The sequence below is a fragment of the Tachypleus tridentatus genome, chromosome 2 (genome assembly GCF_004210375.1).
Source record: "Tachypleus tridentatus isolate NWPU-2018 chromosome 2, ASM421037v1, whole genome shotgun sequence".
Classification (NCBI taxonomy): domain Eukaryota; kingdom Metazoa; phylum Arthropoda; class Merostomata; order Xiphosura; family Limulidae; genus Tachypleus; species Tachypleus tridentatus.
This window is the reverse complement of record NC_134826.1, coordinates 14,569,964-14,584,762: the sequence shown is the minus strand read 5'-3', so window position 1 is coordinate 14,584,762 and position 14,799 is coordinate 14,569,964. Positions and strand designations below refer to the sequence as shown.

At 32.8% G+C, this 14,799-nt stretch overlaps 1 protein-coding gene across 1 annotated transcript; it reads right to left on the bottom strand.

Moving 5' to 3' along the window:
* Positions 1-5,526: 5,526 nt before the first annotated feature.
* LOC143243958 (protein FAM200C-like) lies at positions 5,527-14,688 on the bottom strand. Its single transcript, XM_076487830.1, has 2 exons — positions 14,420-14,688; positions 5,527-5,701 (listed from the first exon to the last, which is right to left on the bottom strand). The coding sequence occupies exons 1-2, from the start codon at positions 14,686-14,688 to the stop codon at positions 5,527-5,529; spliced, it is 444 nt and encodes a 147-aa protein (XP_076343945.1).
* Between the last annotated feature and the right edge of the window lie 111 nt (positions 14,689-14,799).

Genomic DNA, 14,799 nt, shown 5'->3' with positions numbered 1-14,799 from the left:
TAATAAGTTTCTGAAGTTACCAATATCATGCTTTTATTATATTCAGTCTTTAGTTGAATAAAAGTTTATAAGATGCCTTGAATCAATACACTCAAGTCTGTATGTTTTTACCCTGATTAAAGTGATTAATGTTCACTTGTAATGGTGTGTTCAACAAATATTGATATAGTGACACCTCAAAATATAATAAAGAATTATTTATTGCATATTTTATGATTGATCAAAGATTGTCCATAAGCAAAAAAAAATAAAATTATGTAGCATCTTATATTATAATAGCTTTTGCAGAACATATCTTGTCAGAAAAAGAACAGATTTGATCATCAAAGCAACTTCCAGTTAAAAATAATTTTGGTAAAACATGTCTTTTGTAATTCAAGTTTTGTTATTGTATCTCGTGTCAACTATGAAAATGCAGTAATTAAAAATAAGTGTTGTGTTTTGAATAATATTCCAGTTTTGGTGGAATACAACTTTTCTAGTCAGTCCAAGATCTAAATTGATCCTACTGTATTAACTATTCAGAAATGTGACCATGTACATTTATAGTACATAAATTATAACTAACACAAGCTTTGTGTTTGAAGCATATTGCAGTATGCCTTCATTATAAAATTTCTTATTTGTGCATTTATGTTTAAACTGTAAAAGTTGGAATCCTTAGTTTTCTAATAGTCTCCTTCCCACAGATACTTTATCATAATTTTCAAATCATCATTTATCAATAAATATCAATTGTACTTTTGTTTTAAGACATATCAAGTGTTGCAGAAAATATAAAGAGTATGAAAACTTTAATACATAAATTCAAATTTGAAAAACAATTCTTTAATGGTAAAAGCTTGTCTTACAAAATTCATCCTCGTGCCAAATTGTACAATAAAACAGAACATCTATTAAACTGCAGGATTTCTGTTGTTAACATCTGGTAAAATGGCATTCCAATGAATTAATATTTTTATCAGAGTTCCAATTGGAAAATGTTCTTGTGTAACCTTTATCTTGATAGACTTCAGCCTTTTCTGTATATTTGTGCACTCCAGAATTTTTGTTAAATCATGATTTGTAGTTCTTTGAAGATGTGTGTTGGCCATAATACAAATATGCACTCCAGTTTGTGTGTTTAGTGTAGTAGAATTCCAGTTCATCTATATGTATCTGTAATTGTGAGCTTGTATGTCCTACAGATATGTAATCTTTAACTCTTATTACAAAAGAAAAAATTATTTATCAAGAGTATTATTGTATGTGTAACTTTTTTGTTGTTGCTGTTCATTTACCATTTTAATTAGTGAAATTTTGGGAAAGTAAATATCCTACAATTTGAAAAGATATTCACTGTGTAGTCCTGATTCATAGGAAATGAGGTTTGAATGATATTGTTTTCCAAAATAGATATTATATTGTAGCTGTTAAACCCTCTGCTCATAGTATTAATTATTACTTCAATAGATAGGTGTGACTGTTTACATGAATGTTATTAAGTTTTGAAGAAATTAGCTTCAGAAAGGAAGCAATGGCTCTTATTTATTGCAGTGCACAGTTATTGTTCTCAGTTTGAAATATTTGAACATCTGCATCAAATGCAAGTGTACTTAATACAGAATGTGAAATAATACAATTTATTGAGAAAATGTGGTTTGTTTCTCATTTATTTATTTTACTAATGCTATTACAGTCTACTACTAACCTCTGATATATAGAAGTGTTGGGACAAAGTGTTCATAGCTAAATAATTTCTGCATCTGTCATCTCAGCAGAAAACACCCTAAACCGTCACACTGCCTCTCCTGCTTCATGGTAGGTGCTACACATTGAGATAAGTATCTTTCACCTTTCTTCCACTGGACGTACAACCTATGCTTTGAACTTTTCTGTGTCTTCCTTCTATCCTGAGGGCTACATAAACAAAGATACTTAACATCAGTATCATTGAGTTTAGGTGTTCTGTCTCTTTCTTTCTTATTTTCAAATTTACCTGTCTCAGTCTTACAGTCTAGGGTATACTTTACAGCATTTGGGGAGCATTTCAAGTCTGCACCAATTTGTTGAACAGTTCAAACAGCATCACACATAAAGCTTTCAGGCTAACTCTCTGCTTTACTGTAAATTCTCTTCCCATTTGGGCCATGGCATGATAACAAAACTTAATATCTAGTGTTAAACCCTATATCAAGGTTTATTTGTAGAGTGCTATTAAATTGATTTCTTCTGGCATGTATCAGTACCACACGGTAACTTCTTTCTACACAGTTAAGACACTGAATGAGGTACTGTGACAGGTATTTCAAACCCTAAATTTGATCAGTGTGTTCAGTCAAGCAAAACCCTTAGGACATGCCTTTGGTACAAGTATATGGGAATTTTAAAGAATAAGTGTTGTAATGCTAGTGCATTTAATTGTCAACAGGGATCAGTGAAGCATTACCATAGTGTTGGAATGTACATTCTATAATGGCATAGAAGAATTAGCCCCATAAAAATGGAATGGCAAAATATTTTCTTGTCCTAACAAATTTGCACGATACTGTGCTTATTTAATACATTATTAATTGTTTGTAAATGGCATATCACAAAAACAAAAGTTGGACTTGGGTATGTTTCAACTGATCTTTACATATTGCTAGGCTATATTACTATAAATATGAAAAACTTCTTTAACATATCTTGAAAAATGCCTGTATGACACTATTAATCCAGGATAATTTGTGTGAATCAATATGATTTTCAAGTGTAAGTTTCTTCATAGTTATAAATACAGTTTTTTTGCTAGAGAGTCAAACATGGTGTACGTTTATAAATTACTTGTTTATGGATAAAGTTTCTAGTGTATTGAGATAACACATTCATTAGTTTCTTGATTAAAAGCACCTTTCACATTTATTTCATAGAAGTAAAGAACAAATACAAATATTATAATTAATTAAAGGTTGAATATTATTTTTCCCAGTGTTATTAAGTTTATAAAATTATCAGAAATGTGGCTGTTCTCAAAAATAAGAACTTTACATATATAATGATATATAAAAACTCCAATTAACAAGTCAAATATGGTTTTTAAAACTAAACTACAATTTCATTTTCTGAAAAATATAATTATCATATGATAATGACAAAATTGAGGAATCTGAAGGAAAAACATGCACACTTTTGATGTTTAATAATAATACTAACACACATAACAGTTGCTGTCATTTAGCATTTGAACTTAAAGGTAAGCAGTGTATTTCACTTTCCATTTTTAGTACACTGATAATATGTTATACCACCGTCAACATTTACTTTCTCAATTAAACACTTTCTAACAAACTACACAGATCTGTCTGTCACAACAGCCTTTCCTTAACAGTTTCGAAATTTGTAATTTACGTCTTGGTTAGTAGACTTAAAAGTTATACTGAAATTTATAACGAATTTTATCAATTATTTTTTACAGACAATAAGACACTTCAGTAGTCTAATCTTTGATTCCAACCTACCACCACTAGATGAAAGTTCATGACTCTACAAAATTATTTAATTCATTTTTGTTTCCGAATGAAATATATAAATATATTCATGCTGTTTACGTGAAGACCAGTCCTACGTATAAACTTATTCCTAAAATCTGGGTGTTTATTCCAGGCAATGGATAGAACACAAATAGTCTATTGTGTAACTTTGCAGTTGTATAACTGCAATCATGTTTTATACTACATATAGCTCAGGGATGGCCAAATCGCTTAACGTCAGAGCCACATACAATAGATGTTTGAGAGCCGCAAGACATAAACAAATATAACACACATATCTTGTTACATAAATTGTATGTAAATAATAAATACATATACGTAATAATATTTATTCGTGTATGTAGTTTTTAAACTGTTAATTTGTATTAGTTTCAATAACCACAAAATACACATATATATACCAAATGTTTTCAAAATCCTGGCTGATTGTTGCGTTAACTGTATTGAGCGTATTTGATACGGTAATGAACTACGGAAACATTTAAGAAAAATAGGCAAATTTGCATATTATTAACATTACATGAGAGTGCCAAAAATAAAAGGGTTAAATACAGATATTTTTAATGATATTTATTTGTCTTAGTAAATATCTAGTCGAAATATGGATGAAAATATGTAAAACAATAAAATCAGAGATATTTTAATCAGGTACCACCTTACAAAATTTTAGTCTTGTCATAATATTTTTCTGACACAAACAGACATTTATACAATTATCAGGCTATTTACTGCTTGTAGAGGCCTCGTGAGTTTTCTTCTTGGTTATGAGGCGTTGAAATTCCGGCTGATATGTTATCAAGGGTGTACGAATTAGCTCCGTCTGATGTTGATTTGCTAGCATTACACGATCCTTCGACTTCACCAACTTCTTTACAGAGTACAGTGATTCGCAGCAGTATGTTGTGCTGAAAATTGAGATGATTTGCATACTGGTTTTCTTCAGTTCAGAATATTTTTTTCTGGAACTTGCTTCCAGAACTCAATTGTAGAATGGCATTTATTGATCACCTTTAGAGCCAGGTTCTCCTGTAGTTGTGTTAGTTCAGTTTCCATTGATTGTGTAATCAGATATTCGAAAAGTGGACAACCATCATTGATCACATGAACCACAAATGGATTTACAAGAAAGGCGAAGCAGAGCTGCAGGTTCTGCAAGTCTTCAAACCTCTCTCGGAAATTATGAAGCAGTTCCTGCAATTTATCTTTGTATTCTTCCAATTTGTGGCCTTTTATTTCAATATCAGGGAATGTATTTACTCTCCTTTTGAGATTGGGAAAGTAACTGAAGTTTCTTAACAATATATCTCTTTGAAAAAGTCTTATTTTATTCTGAAAGCTGTAAATTGTCTGAATAAGATCAGAAACAATATTATCCTTCCCCTAGAGTTCCAAGGTGAGAGTTTGTATGTGATTAATTATATCAGTAAGAAACATAAGATCTTGCTTCCATTCATTATTTTCCAGTTGAGGATAGAATCTGTTCTTTTCTTCAAGAAAAGTAATAACAGGCTCAACAGACTCACAAGCCTATTTAAGACATTCCTGGTTGACAGCCATCTCACAATGCAATAGAAAGAGACATCACTGGGTTTGTCTTCAAGCTCCAGTTCTTCAATAGAATTTTTGAACTGTGGTGGGTCTTCCCATTTAAGCGTATGAAATTGACAATTTCAAGAACAAATTTCATAACATCTTCATACTTTAAGTATCTGGCTGCCAGGTGTATAATGAAAATGGAGAAATTCTGGAAAGCTGGGATCACTTTTCATAAGTGAAATTAATCCTACATTTTCCCCATCATTGCAGGTGCTTCATCTGTTGCAACACTGACGAGTTTATCCAGTGAAATATCAGCATTTGTTAAGGCTCTGTCAAGCATATTTTTAATGTCAACACCACGAGTTGTTTCTTTTAGTGCCACTAAGTCTAACATCTCTTCTTTCACAGTTACATCAGAGGAAACATAACAAACAAATACCGCCAGTTGTGAGTTGTCTTGGATGTCTGTAGATCGTCAAGGGCTAAGCTGAATGCAAGGAAATCCTTTAAGTTTTTTGCCTGCAACATCAGCACTGGTCTGAGAGATATGTCTCTCTGTAGTGAGGCGTGAAGCTGGTGATTGTGCTATTAGTCGCTGAAGTTTGGGGTTATTTGAATCTAACACTGCAACAACTTCAGATTTTTCCTTCCTAAATTCACCATCAGAATATGGATGTTTAGCATGAGCAATATTCCATGATATAACAAAACTAGCTTTAGTCATTGTATCAACTTCCTTACAGAACGTTGGCAACAGTGTCCGCTGACTACTTAGTGACGATTTTAACACAGTTAACTTAATTTTTCCGTAATTATGATTTAGATAGATAATTAGACGAAAATTTTTTTGCGATTTGTTTCATAGTGGCGTTTTAACTTACTGGCTTTGTAATGACTGAGTAACACATTGCAGATAAAATATAAAAGTTTACCTCTTTTAATGGTGAATGCAAAATCTTCCTTCACTTTGGCTTAAAATTTCTGTTTTCATCTTCATATTGTCGCTTCATACAATTTGATGACGCCATTTTTCTTCACAAAATTTTCACAGACACTTCTATAAAATTAAAGTGAAAAGTAACAATAACTTCCACCATGCGCAACGTAACCAAATTCTACAGCGTCCAGTAACGCCAACGATCTACTTTCGATACTCACAGTCGGTAAGTAGCACATACATAATCCATTATGTAGCTTTAGGCACAACAGTGAACAAAATATTTTAAGTGCTTTGTAATAGTTAAGAGAATTTTCAGCAATTTTATTACTCACCATACAATAACCTTAATTGATACGGGTGTGTGAATAATGTTGTGACATGAAGCCTAATTCATTATTCGATATTATACAGCGGACCAGCTGCTTGAAAGCATATTGGTGTCTGGTTTATTTTCTTTTTCAACGAAGGCCCTCAAATGAAATATTTTCTTTTCAGTTTTACTTTTTTAGTGCTTTGTTTGTATATACCGAGTTATTAATGATGGCCAGTGACCACGAATGCATTACTTAATCATGAAATAAGAGAAGAAAGCAAAGTTAAACTTAGATCTTGTATTAATATAACTCATATTAGTTATTTATATTTACACCGACGTAAAACCACGACGTATGTTTTAAGTTAAAAAATGTTTGTTGACGAAGTATTAAATGATTTTGTTTCCGTCTCGTAATTTGTTATCGTTGTGAACAATTATCAATGTAATTGATTATTGGTTAACGTTATTACGTTAGGTCTAAGATTAGTACCTTTTAATTACACATTTGGGTGTGAAAATTTAAATAAATTTCAACTACCTGAATTGTAAATAAAAGTGCAGTAGCTGTTTCCTAATTGTTTAACCTTGGTTTCACTTCAAATATTGGAAACATCTCCTTCACCTATAGTAATTGAGACCACATCATATTTACTTGATAGAAATTAAATGAAAACCCGAACGCTTTCGAAAGGTGAACTTTTATTCTTCAAAGACCAAACGAAGAGACTTTTTCATACCTATTTTTATAAACTGATTAGTATAACATATCTTTTTCAATCAAGCTCCAGGAGTTAACTTTCCACATACACTCTCGCCATCGGCTACATTGTACCGGAAACGAGACGCTTAAAATAGTATACAGGTAAATAAACAGTCAGACAAATTGAAAATAATACCATGAACTTATTTACTTGATACTGTATGGACATTTTTTATTGGACGTAAGTGCCCTCACACGTTTGTCAGCAGAATTCATAAATAGAGCATGATAGTTGAAAAAACTGAATATTTAAACTTGAAAAAATATCTGAATTCTCAATAAAGATCTGAACAAGTATTGTAGATGATATTATAGATAGACTCTATTGATTATGATGTTTAGTTTCGTCTTGAAATTTCGTGAGTGTGAGCCTGTATATCATAGAAAAATCATTATCTGTAGTTTCTAGACGTCATAGTTCAGTGGCTTTGGTATATGTGTTGTTGAAAGGATTTATTGACGATAGAATCAATAAAGTAATTCTGGAAGGAGTTAAGTTTTAAAACAGATTTAAGTATTGATCGAGTGACTGTAACTGTAAAAGTTCCAGCGAACTAGTGATACGATCTGCACGAGGCTTAAAGTTTTCTTTGAAGTGAAATGGAGCAAATCTGTTAAAGTATGGTAAGGTTTAGGTGAGTTTCTGATAACAACATATATTCTTGTTTGTTGAACACCTGTGTTAAGAAATGGTAGGGCAGAGCAATGTAGGGGTTCACAGGTAAACTTGATGTTAACATGTTTAAAGTTCAAATAATTTATAAATTTAAATAATTGAACTTCATGTTTTGTGTATTAAAAGTATGTCATCAACATAGCGATGGTAAATAAGTGTTTTGACCTCAATAGAGCAATCCATCAGCCAGTTATTCTCATGAAAGCACATGAAAACATTAGACACTACAGGTGTTAAGCTAGACCCCGTGCTGACTTCATTATTCTGTTCATTAAATACACCAATGAACCGAAAAACAGAGTTTTGTGAAAAAAATTCTAGCAATTGTCCGAAATAATTTCTACTTAGACCAGTAACCCTGTTTTTGAAAATAAGGTTAATGTAAAGATTCATAGTCTCATAGTGAACATAGATCTAGCATCTAAACTGTCAAAATAAACAACTTCATCAAACCTAAAATTTTTAACATTATCAGAAACACCAAAGCAATTTTTTAACTAACCAATGAGTAAAACAGTTGAAAACTAATGTAATAATTAGGAGAGTTCCTAGCTAAAGACAGCCTACGTTGCAAACAGTGGGTCTAACAGAGCAACGAGATTCTTAAATCAACTCTAATGTCATTATAAGTATTATCGACCTTTCTAAGTAGGAAAAACCAACGTCCTGGACGCTAATACTATACGTCTATCAACTGGACAAAGTGAAAATTTACTTTTCGGCAAACACATTCACTTGATGCCAATAATACAAACACGATGGAGATTGTTCTAAAGAAATTTAATTTGTTAAAGACGTATGAAACAATGAAGTTTGAAGACGATTTAAATTAGTAATGGAGAAAAAATTGTTACATGTTTGAGATGGCAACAAAAATACAATCTGGCTAAGTCTTATCATCGTCACATATCCAGATCTTGTTGAAAAATTACACATTTTTCAGTATGTTTAACTTGAAATAAATTTATCTTGTCTCCAATTCAAACCATCTTCAAAATTTATTTTATTGAAATCTACTGAAATTCAGATTAGGTAAGGTTACATATAAAAACAAACAAAAAACAACCAAGAACTGAACTAGACATAAGTTTAAATTATTTGGATTGTTAATACATGGAAATTATACATCTCACCATCTGTACCAGTTCTTGCTAAAAGCTACTATAATTGTTTGTTGTTTGGAAAGTGACTACGTCCGTTACATATTTGTTAGTACTATTAGTTATTACGCATAAAATAGTCGTTAGTGTTTCTAACAAAACTTCCAAAATACTAAACCCTAAGTTATTATTATTATTAGGTTTTGATCAGCTCCGACTATTATCTACTTTTGGCCTAGAGTGTAACTATCAAACGGCATATTGGCATGCGTGAGGAACAAAACGCTAAAAGTTTCGATACCCGTGGTGGGCATAGCAAAGACAGTCCATTGTGTAGCTTTGTGCTTAATTAGAAACAAATAAAAGGATCGAGTGTAAACTAAAGATTTAATTTTAAAATTCCATATTTTCCAAAAAAATGAACTACTGTGCGAAATGAAGCGATTGAACTATGTATTATAAACGTATTTCTAAATATAACTCCAGGCACTTTCACCTTTTTAAATACCAATCGTCCTTGGATATTTTCTTAAAATAAAATAATTTCCCATTAACAGTTTACAGATTTCTTTTCCACCGGTAATTTGGTATAATGGAAGAACACGCGGAGTGCTTAAGCAAAGCCTACAATGGCTTAACAACCTCCATTATCCTAAAATAGTCGCAAAACGCTTCATGGATTATTCATGAGAACAAATTTCACACAGCTGGTATGACTATATTAACACATGAATCTGATGTTTTGGCTAAATACTTAACATTTTTGGCAATTTCTGAATGATGTGATTTTATACAATTAGGTATGTATGTAATAAAAATTTGATTATATTTTTATGTTGTACAAACTACGTATGTTATTATTACATGTTATCTCTTTGTATGTTTGCTTGCGTTTTATACAATTAAAAATACATTAGTGTTTTTTATGTTGTCATTTCTTCAATGCACTATATTGGTTATACTGGGCAACATTTGTTTTCTCTGTAACTACAGAGCGTTCGGAAAGTCACTGTGCACTTATACATTTATTAACAGACATGTTTCAATGTAGAATACAGGAGGTAAATATGAATGACAATTATAAACAATGTTGAAAGTGACCCCCGTTGGATCAATACAGGCTTGGATCCTTCTTAATTTGTTTCTAAACACCGCTATCAGTTGCTGGCTTGAAATAGACTGAATAAAATATGATTATAAAACTGCACAGTGACTTTCAGAACACCCTGTAGAAAACTTCAACTGTTTTTCAGTAATTTGACGGTGATGATTTTAAAAATCGTGTTGAAAACTATTGATTTCCTCTAGTTCTCGAATTATGACAGATATATTCAAAATATTCTTATGTATCGTGAAAATAACATTTTTAATAAAAAGCAGGAACATTTCATCAGTGAGTATAATAAGGCCATATACTGATGATGTTCAAGTGATGTTCAGAACGTTCATCGTGTTATTATTGTTTGTTACAAATATCTACTGGACTTGTTACATCTTTTGTGTATGTTTTCAGTTTCACGCCGTATTAACCAATAGCATCATGTAACAAAATTTTTACTTTTTTTTGTTCCTGGGTAGAACGTGTTATTTCCCAGTTGCTTATGCCTAAAGTAAATGGAAAAGACCTATTCTACTCTTCAAACTTTTCTTTTGTGACCTGGGTAATAAAATTTTCAAATTTACCCATTTTCCAAAACATTTCAGGTAGATTCAGTGCTGAGTAGCTAATAGAGAATTTTTTCGAACTTACAAGAATTTTCAAGAACTTTCTAAAATGTTCTAGAAGTTACAAGAATTTTCTAGAATAAGTATCCGTCTCTTTCTGGTTCATTCGGTGCACCTCAAAGAGGAATACAACAGCGTCAAGACCTTGCTAGAAGTCTAGAAGTATGATGAGTATGGCTGGGAGGTTATCGAAGACTTCAAAATGGTGACATTCTTGATGAGTCTCCAAGGAAGCTTTACCAAGTTTCACTGTTATCTTTGCCTTTGAGACAGCAGGGACACCGCAGCGCACTACAACCGAAAGTACTGGCAACAAAACTGACTTCTGTGTGGGGAGGCACAATATTAAGTGTGTGCCACTAGTGGACTTCCAGAAGGTGTTGTTCCCACAATTGCACATAAAATTGGGTCTTATGAAACAATTTGTCACAGTGTTTGATAAGGAGTCTGCAGTACCTTCGAGACTTCTTCCCTAAGCTGTCTGAGGCAAAAAGTCAAAGCTGGCGTCTTCGTTGGACCACAAATAAAAAAAGATCCTGGAGTGCACAGAATTTGCCAAGAAGTTCAGTTGGAAGAGAGGAAAAGCTTGGGGTAGCTTGGTCGCAGTGGTTCGGGGCCTTTTGGGCAATCACAAGGCCGAAAATTATATGGAACTGGTTGAGGCTCTGGTGAAGAACTACGGCAAAATGGGCTGCAGGATGCCCCTGAAAGTCCATATCCTTGACGCTTATCTTTATAAATTCAAGGAGAACATGGGAACATACTCAGAGGAGCAAGGCGAGTGCTTCTACCAAGATATACTGGACTTTGAACGCCGCTACCAAGGAGCGTATAACGAAAACATGATGGGAGACTATATTTAGGAACTGATATGTGAAAGTGATTTACATTACAGTCGCAAGTCTCGAAAAACTACTCACTTCTAAACATTTTTATAGCTTTAGTATAAATGCATGTACATCCTGATTTATATGTTGTTTTATTTAGAACTTATGTAAATGAAAGTGTGCAAATTTGCCCGTTTTTACATAAAAAATAGGTTAATTACTAAATTTCATTATTCAGGTCTCAAAAGCAAAGTTTGAAGGGAATAATGGCCATTTTCTGTACTTATACAACATAAGCAATTAAGAAATAACCCATACTATCCAGGAACAAAATTTGTGTAGCATAGTGTAGTAATCTCCTAACATCGCAGAATTCTATTGATTTTGATATCGTTGTTCAATTGTAAAAATATTTCGGTGAAAGCAGTCACCGTGCTCATCGCTCACGGCACCGAGATCATTTGGAAATCAGTCTTAGTGGGAGGGTAAGGAGTACAATTTTAGTGACATCCTGGACCTAATTGTTCTGTAGTTATAGAGGATGTCATTAATCATTCCAGTTTTCATTTCTGTGATTTTCGAATAAATTTTTGACAACCAGTTTAGTTTGTAGGCAGAAATTGTTTTGTTTTGTTTTTATTTAGTAATGTTTCAAAACCGTCATCCATTAGAACTTCTCGAATCTGTGGCCCAACAAAGATATCCTTTTTCATTTTTGCTTCACTGATTTTGGAAACTTCTGAGAAAGATATCTGAAACCATTACTATCTTTGTTTGTTCCTTTTACATAATTTTTTGTGAGTCCAAGTTTAGTGTGAAATGAGGGCAGAATCACATTTTAAAGGTTCTCTAAAAGTTGATACTTAATATTCTGTTTTACTTGTCATTCCCTCTTTTAAAATAATTTCGGCTATCTCAGAGACACAAAAACAACGTTTGGTACACCCACTTTGTAAGCCTAGCAAGACTGCAATAACTTTTAGATCACCTCATATGTTCCACTTATGGTGATCACATTTGATGATCGCAAGCAAAGCCTACATGTTTTGATAGGTTTGTTCAAAGCATGAGAAACAGGAATTGATGGCTTACTGTTCCAATTATTCAAAAGTACAGCTTTCAGACTAGTTTTAGATGAGTTGATAAGATGTCTTCACACTTGAAGATGATGTTCAATACCTAATTCTTTCATCAGTGCTTCAACATTTGTACAAAAACACAAAGTATCTTGCATGCTGTAGTGAAAAGCAAGACCTTGATGACAATTTTGGTAAATTAAAACTCTTATTTCTGGAGCTATTAATTTCCATGGTTGTAAACTTGAACCAAGAAGTTCCCCATGTTGTTTTGATAGAGGTCACTAATCAGATCAATTAGCTCTTCTTGTGTGATTATATGAGACAGTCTATGTTGAGGTGTTACATAAATAAAATTACTAAATGAAGAGGATGAAGTCAATTCATTGTCTTCTTCACAGGATAATTCTTTTGTTTCCCAAATCGCTAGTGTATGTGGCAAAGGAAGATCATCCACGTGGAGTATACTGGTTTTATTACAGATGCAATATTTGAATACTTAATGTCTTGTTTAATTTTGTCTTAATATCAAGAACATTAGTCATGCAAACATAATGGTCAGTTAGAAGATCTCTGGGAACTGCAAATGACATATTTGTTTTATTCTTATTCATTTATTGTGTCAAGCCAGATGTAGATACTGTACAACATACATGTGGAACTCTTGGTCATAAATTTTAAACCAAAAATGTGGGAGTAAACTACATTTACCTTGTGTGTGGGACGTGTTTCTCTCGTAAAACTGTTCCATATTTTTCATAAATGTAGTAGAAAATGTTTCGGTTATTTTCGTACTGTCGGATATTACTTGAAATGGTAGTAGCCAGCATTTTAAATTATTTTCCAAAAATATAAAACAAGTTGTGATTATAAAGTAGAATTTAAAATATTTTAAAAAGAAAGTTTTGTAGAGTTTGATTATATCGTGGGCATGATGCTAAGAAAAAAAACGAACTTTGTTTAACTGTGCGCGGAGCAAAGCGAAGTGACCAACTGAGTTAATGAGAAGCAACTGAGAGAGAGACGTCTGACTCCGTCTCTTTTATGCTGAGTTTAAACATTTCTAGAATATTATAGCAAACTGAACACGTGAGGGTTTTGTGATTCCAAGGCGGACCAGGTGATCGTGAAAGTGAAGCAACATTGGTGCAATTCGCTACAGTTCTATCGAGAACAATATATTTGGAATATTACACCAATACAATGCAGTCATTCTTTAAAGTTATCCAAAAGGTATACCTTTTACCCATTAAATTGTTCAAGTAAACTTAATTTCACAACACAAATCCATTGTACTGAGTTGATTGCATGGTATTTCATATAGTGCTGATAAAGGTTTTAACTATATGCTACAAGAACTCAAAATAAAGTGGTGGATAATAGATTCTAAGTACATTTTTTGAAATCAGCGCCATCAGATTGCCCAGAATTACTTTAGTTTTCTCCAGTAGCAAATGTTATCTGTCTTAGAGTTCAATTAATTTAATTGTCAGTAGATGGCGCTAAGAGAAACCGTAACGGATGCTAATTTGATGTCTGAAATTTCTTTGTTTAAGTCAGTGGTTCTTAACCTTTTTCAGTGTTTGCACCCCTTTCAAATCAGTAATAATTTCTCGCACCCCCTGGAAACTTAAATATAAAAAAGCTAAAAATACAAAGTTGATGTAATCAAAATTTTTTTTAATCTTCATACATACAGCATACCTTTTTTCAAGACAAAAATTCAGGGTACGTAATGAAAAATTAATTTCAATTTTGTTAATGATGTTTTTATTTAGCCTGTAATGCACAGTAAACTTAGTGACTTCGTTGCTGCTGTTTTTTCTCTATGATGGCATCAAATCTTGGCGTCTTTGTACTAAGTGCCACTCGCATGTCATGTTCAGAATTCAGCCGATTTCTGCATTTTGTTTGGATGTGAAGTAGACAAGAAAATCCTTGTTCACACAAGTAAGTAGTTGCAAATGGTACCAGCACTTCAAGAGCTTTCTTCGCTAATGCAGGGTATGCTTCCAGCTGAGAAGCCCAGAAGTGTTCCAGCTGACTATTGGTGAACTCCATTTGGATTTCACGATTGTGTCTAAGGTCGATGAGATCTTCCTTGATGCCGCTGACATCTTCCAAATTCTGCATGAAAGGATTCAGGATCCAGTTGTCATAGGTTTGCAGCTCTCCACACGAGAAGTAACCCTCAAATGAAGTACGCAGCATCTGCATATGTTCAACAACTTTTGCAACAAAGTCTGGATGCAGGGTAGAATTTTCTGTGACTGTCTCTTCCAGGCAGGAAATTTGCCAAATTCCCCATCTTCACACGCTTTATCCACA

What these genes read in the sequence shown, in the direction of transcription:
- LOC143243958 (XM_076487830.1), bottom strand. Translation starts at nt 14,688, where the DNA reads ATGCAGATGCTGCGTACTTCATTTGAGGGTTACTTCTCGTGTGGAGAG. An exon ending in CCATTTGCAACTACTTACTT is followed by an intron (nt 5,702 to 14,419) that starts GTGTGAACAAGG and finishes TGGTGAATTTAG; the next exon opens with GAAGGAAAAATCTGAAGTTG.